Source organism: Oryzias latipes, chromosome 5 (genome assembly GCF_053564925.1).
Source record: "Oryzias latipes strain Hd-rR chromosome 5, Olatipes_Hd-rR_3.1".
Classification (NCBI taxonomy): Eukaryota; Metazoa; Chordata; class Actinopteri; order Beloniformes; family Adrianichthyidae; genus Oryzias; species Oryzias latipes.
Window position 1 is genome coordinate 22911146 of NC_136241.1, and position 11475 is coordinate 22922620.

At 40.0% G+C, this 11475-nt stretch overlaps 1 protein-coding gene across 2 annotated transcripts; it reads left to right on the forward strand.

Annotated features, from left to right (window-relative positions):
• apobec2a (apolipoprotein B mRNA editing enzyme, catalytic polypeptide-like 2a) lies at window positions 1-4509 on the forward strand. Of its 2 annotated transcripts, XR_908816.4 has the most exons (5): window positions 1-451; window positions 1418-1642; window positions 2099-2407; window positions 2480-2642; window positions 3976-4509. XR_908816.4 is itself a non-coding variant. In XM_004068924.5 (4 exons), exons 1-3 carry the CDS (start codon window positions 267-269, stop codon window positions 2400-2402), a joined length of 714 nt encoding a protein of 237 aa, XP_004068972.1. In that variant the 5' UTR covers window positions 1-266; the 3' UTR covers window positions 2403-2407; window positions 3976-4509. The 2 variants fall into 2 exon arrangements, 1 of the variants encoding a protein (XP_004068972.1); XM_004068924.5 differs by lacking the exon at window positions 2480-2642.
• Window positions 4510-11475: the final 6966 nt, after the last annotated feature.

Sequence of the window (11475 nt, forward strand, 5' to 3'; positions counted from 1 at the left end):
GTTTGAGTCAAAGTCTCTCCGATTCCAATGCAGAGCAGCCTCTGAATTTTTCTCTGTTCCTGAACTCTTTGAATAAAACCCAAATTTGTGTTCCCCCCACCAATCCCAGTCTCTGCTGCTCTCCCTTTGCCCCCCACCCCCTCTCTGTCTGACTCCATTTCTTCTGCAGGCTGGTCTGCTTTCAGTTCTCCTCTGTCTTCTCTCTATTCCCACCTCAGATCTTCTTTTGGTGTCTTCTGATCTTCTGTCTGCACTATAATTTTCTAATGGCTGACAAAAAGCGCGCCCTGCCAAAGAGGAAAGAACGGACTGAGGAGGTCAGAGATGACGGACAGAAGCCTGAGGAGAACGGAGAGGTCTCCTCAGGATCTGCTGCTGCAGTGGAAAACAGTGAGAATGGCACACTTCAGTTTGAGCCCATGGAGCTACCCCCTTTTGAAGTCATCACTGGGTAGGTCAGTGCTGACTCAGCACTCTGTTTAGGTACTTTGGAGTAAAGCAATGACCCACTAACTCTGATGGTCCTTTCAGGTCTGCATGTTGGCTTCTGTGTATAAACGTTTTTATCCAAGTGCTTTACAGCACGTGATCAGTCACAGTGTTTATGGAAAACAGGAGCAAAGAATTAATGTTGATGGAAAGAGTCTCGAACAAGTTGAAGTGTTTTTTTTTTGAGTAAACCAGAAAAAGGTGTAGCAAATGTTTTTTTTTTTTTTTTTTTTAAGCAGACCAGTGCTAAACCTTCAGTTTAACATCTGCATTTTAAACCATGATGTCCCACATCTGACCCCCTAAGCAGAAAGTAGACAGGTTTAAGTCATCCACATCAGAAACGATCCAGACAGTTCAAAGTTCAGCTCAGGTTCCTCACACATCCAAGCTGTCTGGCACAAAGTTGGAGGGGGAAGTCTGCTCAGCAGAACTGTAAGAGAGCCTGGTGATAAATTCTGGGTCATTGAATTATAGTGAAAACAGATTTGTGTTGGAGTCAGGGTCTGGTTCAGGTTTTATTTTCTACCCCCTCATCATCTATTGTTCCATCCATCCATTTTCCGAACTTGATTTACCCGTTTGGGGTCACAGGGTTGCTGGAGCCTGTCACAGCAGTTGGGTGAAGGCGGAATACACCCTGGGAAGGTGCCAAGTCCATTGCTAAGCCACACACACATATTCACACAAAGGGAAATTTTAGAATGATCAGTCCAAGAGTCATGTTCTTGGACTGTAGGAGGAAGCGAGAGAAAATGAACGCAGAAATCTTCCAGCAGGGATTTGAATCAGGATTTAGTTGTTGTGAGGTGAGAGTGCTAACCACTGCTCCACCATGCAGCCTGTGTCATCTACTGCTCTGATGTAAAGACCAATGAAAACAAAAAAAAGCAATTAACAATTTTTCTCTGGTTTGTTGTTCATTCAGAGACCGGATCGACCCATTTGTCTTCAAGTTCCAGTTCAAAAATGTGGAGTACTCGTCCGGGCGCAACAAGACGCTGCTGTGTTACCTGGTTGATACTGGGGGTGCTGGGGATGGGCTGCTAAGGGGCTACCTGGAGGATGAACACGCTGGGATCCACGCTGAGGAGGCATTCTTCACACACTGTCTGCCGAACATTGACCCCAATGTTCAGTATACAATAACCTGGTATGGTCCTCCAGAACGGGCGTGTGCAGAGGGGTGGGGAGGTTTATAGGATCCAAACAATAATTCAATTAAAGTTTGACTCCAGAGAGTGAAAGAAAGTACGGTATGTTAGTGATGCTAAGAAGGCAGTCACAGCCCAGAATCTTGATGGTTCACTCATCACTGGTTCCAGACTCTGACAAGTACGTCTTAAGAGGTGCCTGCCATGATCCTGATGTTCAACAACCTTCTGAAAGCTTGTAAAAGTGGGCATGCAAGCAGTTTTTACAAAGAAAGGAGTCAGAATTGTTAGGAATCAGCACCAGTTTTCTGAACGTTAAACAGCTAAACCTCATCTAACAGTCAACACTGATGTTATCAATCACCATGTGACGGACATTTTTAATGGGATGTAGACTGTTCCCCTCAACATCATGCAGCCCCTGGTGGTTGCCTCATCGGTCCCTCTCTTCTCAGGTACGTGTCGTCCAGCCCTTGCCACGCTTGTTCCTTAAAGCTAGCAGAGGTGCTGAAGGCCAGGAAAAATGTCAAGCTCAGCATCTTTTCTGCTCGCCTGTTCGAGTGGGAGGCAGAGGAGGTCCAGGCTGGTCTGAAGGCCCTGCACAGCGCCGGCTGCAAGCTTAGAGTGATGAAGCCTCTGGACTTCTCTTACACCTGGGACACCTTTGTGGAAACTGAAGAGCAACCGCTGAACCTGTGGGAGGACTGCAAAGATAACTATGAGTACTACCACGAGAAGCTGGACCAGATTCTGCACTGACTGCAGTAAGTGTCTTTATAAATATAAAAGCTCCATGCTTATGAAACCCATTCATCCATAAATAAATGCATTTACAGCGTGAGGGTTCAGTGTTCTGCCCAAGGAGCCATTGACATGTGACTGCAGCAGCCAGCAATTGAACCACCAAGGTTTCAACTACCTCTGACAAACAGACGTTATACTTAAATTCACCACTGAAGTTGTCTACACAAAAACCAGGGAATATCAAATCAAGTTAAGGTAATTATGATTGTTGTACCCCACTTCAGTTCATAAAACTCTAGCCAATGTTTTCATTAGTCTACAAGTGACTAAAATGTTAAATTAAAATGTTAAAGTCATTTCTGTGATGGCCAAGCAATGGGCGACAGTAGAGAAAAATAGTTCTAAATAAATAGGAAGAACTTTTTCAGGTGACGAAAAATGGAGATTCAAGTAAAGTTGGAATGTTTAAAATAAGTTTATTAATAGAAAAAATATTTTACTACAATTGAATATGTGTTTATTCCAACAAAACTCGTTAAATAATTTTACTGTGTTTTTTTTTAAACAATGATTTGTATTTTATTAAGTCATCTCCGAAGCATAACATTTGGAGCCACTAGACTCAACAGCTTTTTACCACAAGCTATTAAAATACCAAACGAGGATCAACAGTTGTATTTTTGTTTCCATGTGCATTGGTCATTTTACGTAACGGACATGTTGATTGATTGGATGAATAACACCACTGTGCAGTAATTTTTATCTTTTTAACCTTTTTTGGGCACATATAGATATGTTTAGGTGGATTTAAAAGTGAGGGTGGGATGTAGTTGGGGGTCAGGATAGCTGAGTGTGAGCGTGGATCCTTTTTATTATTTTTCAGTGTTTATTAATTTGTTTGTTGCTGCCTATTAATATTTTATTCTATTGTTTTTACCTTTACTCTTATGATCCCAGGAAATGCTATTTCTGTCTGTCTGTCATGCTGTTGTATGAAGGGCAAGTGACATGAAAAGCTTTGATAGATTGATCTGCTAATTTTCATGCAGATATCTAGGGTTGCCAGATTTGGCATAAAAATCCACACAGCAAGAGAAAACCTTAGCTTCATGAAGTGAACACATCCACAGAAGCATATAATTGAACTTTTGAAAATTGTCTGTTCATCTCTTTTCCACACTCTCCATCACTCTGGCCTATTGAGTGGACAGTGGTTTTGTTGTGCATGCAGCAGTCAAGTGTGTCTACAAATGTTCTATTAGTATCTCAAAAATGAGTGATACATCACTATATCATTTACTTTGCTACAGTACAGCTTTATTAATTTGTTTTAAATTCTTGTTAATTGTGAGTTTCACAGGTGACAGAAATATTTCAGTGTTTGTCCAAATTAAAATGGATTAATCTGAAGGACGCTTCCTTTCAGACAGGTTTTTAGACATGATGCTGCTGCTTTTCTTATGTGCAGAAGCCATCATTGGCTAAACCTAAGCATTTTTTTTTGTTGAATACTACTGATTCATTGATTTTCGTCTTCATTTTCATCTTAGAAAACCTCACTGATGGCCCATATCTGTCTGTTTTCCAGCTTTTTTCCATGACTGCAGTGTACCACTCCGAGCACAGATGCCAGGCAATCCCTCAGCTGGGCACAAACATTTCCTGGACTAGCTGAACGTTCTGGAACCTGGAGTGGTATGGAAGCACCTGCACTGGGGGATCTGGATTCTGCATTTTTGGTTAAAAAATCTTTAAGGACTTGGAAAAACTTGTGATAAAACCAACTCTGTATTCCAAAGATCAAACTATTATTCTGGCTGAACTCTGTCAAAAAGGTCTAAACACTTGTCGTCAAGAATTTTTGTATCTTACCGACTTTCCTCTCTTTCTTACCTTCATCCGTCCCACCTTCTGGATCTTTTGTCCCCTGCTGATCTCTGATAACAGAGGAGATTGTAGTTCAGTACAGTTCTTGCAGAGCAAGCCCACATCATCAGCCCTCCGCCACTATGCCTGACACACATCTCGACTTCTCTTGTTTCTGAACCAGTCTTTCTGTAGATGTACTTCACAGTTTATGTGCAAACTTGACAAGAACCAAAATAAATCTGTTTTTGAAGGATATGTTTTTCTGTTGAAGCTTTTAGCTATCTCACATGACACATTTAACCATCTGGAGTTTCCTCCAGTACAGGTTAGAATTCTGTACGGGTTTGAATTCTGAATGAACCATGTCTGAGGTCTGTCTGCAGCCATCAAAAAAGCATGAGAAAGAACTTCCTTTTCTCCATTTGTTTGCAGAAACTCTGATGGAAAGGAGTGCAAAAGGATCTTATTCTGATGAGAATTTCTTTTTTTGCTCTGGGTTCTGTCTATTTAATGCTCCAGATTCCTCCAGAGTAACAGCAAACACAGAGTTTCTCTGTCAGAAAAAAACCTCTGATCCTTTCAGCCAGACGTGCACACGTTCCATCAGACACAGAGGTTTAGTCCTTATGCCGTAGTCACAGATGCCTTCTTACAGGTGGATAAGGGCTGTCTGCGGAGACAAAAATGGGCAAACAGGACCTGCAGGTGGCTTGCACGGAATTTTAAGATCGTTTACCACTCGTTGAGCCCGTACAGAAAAAATGTTAATGCACATTTTTCTGCAGGCACGCTGTGGGTGACAGGTCGTCGGTGAAACGTCGGCACATTTTTTCAACCCTTCACAAACCTGCGCTCTGCGCAAAAGGCCCTTAAGAGATGTTCAACTATTACGTGCAACTTACATTATCCTTCAAATACTTCAAAATACTGTGCGTTTACGATATGCACAACAGTCCATTTTCATTACCTACCATAATGCAAGGGCACCACAAACCACATCACACACCTCTGTTCCCTTTAAGAAATGATGGCGCCTGTCTACTACCCTCCACAGGTTCGGAAAACCTGAAAAACGCCGCCCGTACAGGTGCTTGTGACTAAGGCCTTAATTTAACCTGTAAGATCCTAACAGTGTTCTATCATCTCTGTCAAGCAGACATAGATGGGTTTCTTTTTTTTCTGACCCTGAGAATTATTTTCACAAAAGCAGAAATCTCTTTTTTTCTCTGATTAACAGGTTAAATGTAACATTACCAATAGGAGGCAGCATCAGAGCAGTGTATGTTGCACATCTTGGGGTGGACTCTGAACAAAAGCACTTCGCCTCCTTCTGTATCCTCTTTCAGACAAGCATATTTTTGCTGCATGTACCATGAGCACCAACATTTCAATTTATTTTCTATGGAAAAAAATAGAAACTATTGCATCATCTATTTTCAATCTCGTATCAGTAAAAAAAGCAATACAGTTACGTCCTAAATGACAGACAGCAGTTTAACCTAAGAAAAGTGTCAAGTATATAAACATTGCACAGCTTGAGAATTTCAGACGCCTACATACATTCAACCACACAGCTTGTCCAACAGCTCAGTGATCTTTAATGCAGCCCCATTGTGCACATGTGGTTGACAGACACTACCTTCATCCTATGCAGCTGAAATCATTTTATTGTAGATCTGCTGTACATCTTCTAGAGTTATGACATCCAACTAAAAAATCAAAAGTTAAGAGGCAACCTCGTTTTCATGAAGATCTGAATTTCCTGTTTAACATTTTTACAGGGCAGTCCCACAGGAAGTGAGAAGGATTCCATGTTTAACCACAACACCAGAGAGAAAGATGTTTAGCAAAAGTTAATGAGTGAAAGAAGAGTGGAAAAAAAATCAAACTTTTTATTTATAATTCTGTTTCATTGCTGATTCTGATTACATTAATGGCTACGATAAAATATTTCTTAATTCATGTTCAATCATAAAGTTTAAATCTAATTTGTCCCCAACTTTTTCTGAAATAATGAGCAACACTGCTTATAAAAGTTGGATCACATGTCTTTTGTTGGACTGGATTTATTAAGCTGTTGCAATAAAGTACATTTCTATGACATTCTCTTGGAATCTCTCCCCTTGCAGTGACTCATCATGGACAGTCTTACTTGAGGTTGTTAAAACACTTGATGGGAGGTCAAACAGTTCTTCAATTTGCATCTTAAAATGTTTCTTGAAACAGTTGACTTATTGACCAACCATGATCCCATATGGATGGAAGACAATCCCAGATTTGCCCACTGCCAGATTTGGTGCTTGTACCACAAAATGCACCATTTGTCTGAAAATTTCAACCTATCCAGCTTCGCTACTGGGAAGCAGTGAGCTGCAGATACAGCCAAGCTCTGGAACCATTTGGCGATTAGCCCCAATCCACTCCTTTAGTGGTGAGTTTCAAGCAGGGAGGCATTTTTAGAGTCTTTGGTATGACTCAACCACGGATTTAAAGTCACACACCTTCCAATCTCAGGACAAACACTCTAACGCAAGGCCACTGAGTTGGTATTTCTTTGAAGGTTTGTGAGCTGACTTGGAGGACCAAACGCTTCTGCTGATCTGTGAACAGAACCAGGGCAAAAACAGGTCCTTTAAAAAAGTTGAAAAAGAAATGACCTGCTTTACTGACCTTGGTTATCTGATAAACTAACATGCCTGCAACCTGATGTCAAAGGTTGACTTCCTTAGTTTAAACAATCTTTCTAACTCTACTTTACAATGATTATCTGCTAGTTGTAAAATGCATCAAAATCAAAGGGCGATAATCATAAATCAATAATCATAAATCATAAACAAAATTTACTTTTTAGCAGTAAATGTTGGCAGTTGTGTTTGTTTTTTCATCTTCTTCTCTGTAAAAAAATCTTTCCTGTGCAGGCATGTGCACATTACTAATATATTATCCGCACTATAAGGCGAACTTTATGTATACGCCATACACCAACTTAAAAGCCTTCATTGTTTTCAAAAAACAACAGTGCAACTTATAATCCTTACATATGACAAAAGTTCAAAAATATTCCATTCATTAATCTGGTGAGCCATACAGTGCAGAAAATACTGTACTTTCTTGTTCTGGCAAACACCAAGTTAGCTGAAATAGGGGGTGGGGTTAAGGCAGAGGTATTTTTAATGCACTTGTGTTGCCTTTAAAATGTTTCATGATGTAGATACTGTGTTAATTTAGCAGGACTTTCATGTTGATGTATAACAATTGCACTAAAAATGCATTTTTGTTAAGGACACCCCTATAGTGCAGGGTGCCTCTATAGGGGTGTACCTCTAATGCCTGGGACAGCATGACTAACTGAGCCAGTTCAAACTCTCGTGAGAGAGGCTCTTTTCTGGATCACTGATCTGTCATAATCTCCAGGTTCAAATTCCTCTCTGGCTGTCAGCTCCCCTTTTTCATGACACAGTCTGACAGACTTATTCTGGCTGAACGCAAGAAAGAATAATGACTCCACTATAAAACATTTCTGCAGAGACTGTCCTTGATATCTTTCTTTGAGTCAGATTTAGTTGTTAGTGTATAAGTAAAAACTGATTGGAGAGGCTTGGAGAACATAAAGCTTCTCGACGTTAAGGTGCTGTTTTGATCAGACACCCTGAGACGGTTGTTCAAATGCCTTCTGCTGTAAGCTTAAAATAAACCTAGGGTGTCACACAGTTCACTACAGGAAGGAAAATCAGGGGCTTTCCCAACTTACTTCCTGGTTGCGGCTGTGTGTAAGATGTTGTGAGTTTACCTGCTCGTGTCAGACTGTAACTAATGTGGATTTATGATGATGTGTTTTCAAATCAGTCATTTTTAGCTCAAAGATATCCAGTGTGATGAGTGTCTGGTGTGTGTGTGTGTCAGGAGTGCGCCTGTTTTTATGATTGGTGAGCATCTTTGTGTGTGTGAGACTGCTATGTGAGTATGTAGCCTGACAACTACTGTTGCCTGTGAATGCTGTGCAATAACATTTTTGGCACGAGAAGTGTTCCTAAACCCTCCAGGGTGTTGCTTGAAACCAATTTACTTATTTTTCTTCGGTTGATGGGAATCGTTTATATTATTGAACATTTTTTAGAAGAAGAATTCATTTAAATATGTAGGATAAGAGCAATAAAAGGCATTCACAGTGCCAGAACACTAGTACATAAAGGTAGGAAAAAACAGAACAAATATATTAAAAAACAGTCATATACAAAGAGATAAGGAAGTCTTTTTATGTCAAAATGTTAAAAGTTCTGAAAATGTTGAAAGCCTGAATAATTATCCATTTTCTAAATCTGCTTAAATGTGAAGTTGTTAGAGCCTTCCCACCCATTGAAGAGCAAAGAAAGGGGTACACCTGCACAGCCCAGTGTAGGGCAACACTGACAGACAACCACACACCGACATTCACACCTGCGGACCATTTAAAGTCACCGACTGACCTATAAAGCATGTCTTTGAATTGTGAGAGGAAGCCGGAGTCACATTAGAAAACACACACTCGCACAAGAAAAACATGCAAACTTCACACAGAAAGGACTTGAACCAACGGTTGACCACTGCGCCACTATACAGCGGCTAGGCGATAACGCCTTTTAGAATAGCTAGAACATAAAATGGATTCTGATAGAAAAAGGTTTATTATGTTTTTAATAATATTAAGATTTTGCATTTAATAACTCATTCAGTTTGCAATTTTTGTGTCAGGTTTTTACAGAAACCAAACTACATCAAATGGGTACAGGAAAGAGGACTTTTCTGAGCTTTTATTAATGATTTTTGCTGCCCACCTGTCAACAACTTTTATGGAAAACATCTGAATTCCGACATGGATGTTTCTGTGCTCCTACATGCAGGCATTCCTTAGCAAAAAGGAGGAGGACAGGCCTTGGTTTGAATCCGTCTTTTAGTGGACACATTGTTTGATTCCCTGGTACAAAAGTATGAAGTCACCCAAAACCTGACACCTGTTTTGCAGTCGGTGCTCAGAGTGGAGGAACCAATGGATTTCCTGACAGCACATGGATTATTTTTGATGCTGTGTGCACGCTGATGCTGACCGGGGGAGGAGGGGTTTCTTACAGTGCACTGGGTGCTCCCTGGTTGTTAAGACGCCCTGTTATTACCCAGAGTTCCACCCTGGGGGTTGTGCATGCAGCAACACTTGGGCTGCATGTCAGTGACACAAAAAAGGGATAGCAAAAAAATATTTACAGACAAAACCCCAATCGCATTTGTAAAACAAAAAGGAAGTAATAAACACAATAATTGTACACCATGGTTTGCAAAGAAAGTAAGTCGAAAGAATTTCTCACCGGATATTTTTCCTCTGGATCTATACTTTTGGGTTTATTCCCACCCTGATTTCCAAGACGGACTTGGACTGTCCGTCAGAAATCTACAATAAGAATCAAACTCCTGGTCGGAACATTGATATTCATTTAAGATTAAACTTTTCTCCATTGTTTGGTTTAAATGCAGGATGGGAAACTGACTCCCTTACAAAACATTCTAGATAGTCACCTGAGATTTCCATGATGTGGCAGGAAGCCATCCTTTCAAGAGAATGTTATATAATCCTGTTAGCTATGAGCAACCAGCAGACAAACATTCTTTGCTGTCATTGAAGAGACTGACTCTTTCTCCCCAGGGTAAACGTTTCTAAAGGGTCCACGGCAGAATGGACCCAATTGCAGCTAATTCAAAACCTGGATTAATAATAAAAAAAAGCATGTTTAACTACAGAGCTTTACTAACATCTGGTGAAGCGCTCGTGTCTCAGTTCAAACTTCATCGAACTCCGTCGTAAGGAAGCAAATTGTGTCAATTTCCCTGTTGATCCTTCGAGTGCAGACTGACAGTAAAATTGGTTGCAATGACACTTCATGCACATGCAGGAAATTCCATTGTAAACAGTGAAGGAACTGGAGAACCTCAGAGAGTTTGAAAAATTCATTTTACCTGAGCAGATCAGATAAAACCTTGTTCTGTTAAAATCAACATTGGTGGAGGAGAAAATATCCAGTGAGGAAGACCGCGGTCTTCAAATCGCGGTCTTCAAATCCCTATACTGCACAAACTCATAAATACAGACATCCTGACTGCAGACCAGAACTGCAAATATCAATACCGCAGACATCTGACCTCTGACCTCCTGAATCCATCTCTAACGACTGCAGACCTCTACACTGCAAATCTTCTGAATGCAACGTAGCTCAACTAAAAATTAACTGCAAATAAAGTTAACCCAAGTTAAATCCAGTGATAAATGTTGCATATGATGCTGCCATCAAAGCGCTCTCGTCAAAGTGTAATTTGTTTATGGGAGCTCAGCTAGCTGTTTTTTCTTTTCTTTTTTTCCCCTTTTTTGTGCCAAAAGCTTCTACTTTTGCTTTTACAGGACAGCTATGCAAGAATTACATCTTTTCTTCTTTTTATTACCAGAGTTAGAAATAAACACCTGTTATTCATTTATTAACTAATTAACTAATTTATTTATTTATCAAAACACAGGTAAAACCTATAAACAAGATAACTCTAGAAAAGCCACCAATTACAGTGTAACTTTTTTGAAAATGTGAGAACACTTTCTTTTGCTGTTATCCGGTTTGAAAGTAGAACTGTTTAAAATTCTATTTGTGCTCAAATATATTCAGACTTCCAACAGTTACACTACTGTACAAGGTTTGTTGCATAATTTTACTTCATGCAAATTGTGGATAACCTTTCTCTATTGACAACGGCCTATATTTACTGTAATTAGTAACAAAGTATTTCAACAACTTTTTGTAGTAATAAAGTAATAAAAACCACTTGCTATTGAAGTTAACAATAGTCTGGCACCAGGCATAGCAAGGTAATCAGTGAATAAATCAAACAGTCCAAAACTTACTTTTTGAGGCTAAACCCCAGTTCTGTAGTTCAACAGCATATACATTTACACACACTGGAGAGTCAATAGTACAAATTGTGTTTTTAAAAATGTTTTAAATGTTTCCCATTAATAATACTGAGGCTCTTTGCCCATGCTTTCTGAAAGAGCTTTCTGACAGCCCCCTCACTTCCCTTACTCCTGCCATGTTGATTTCCGAAACCTGTTCTTTATTGTAACCAGGGATGGGGGCGCATCAAGTGTTTGGTAGTTGCATAGCAACAGACAGCATTTTGTTAGAGTAAGAACTCTGTGAAGAAGAGC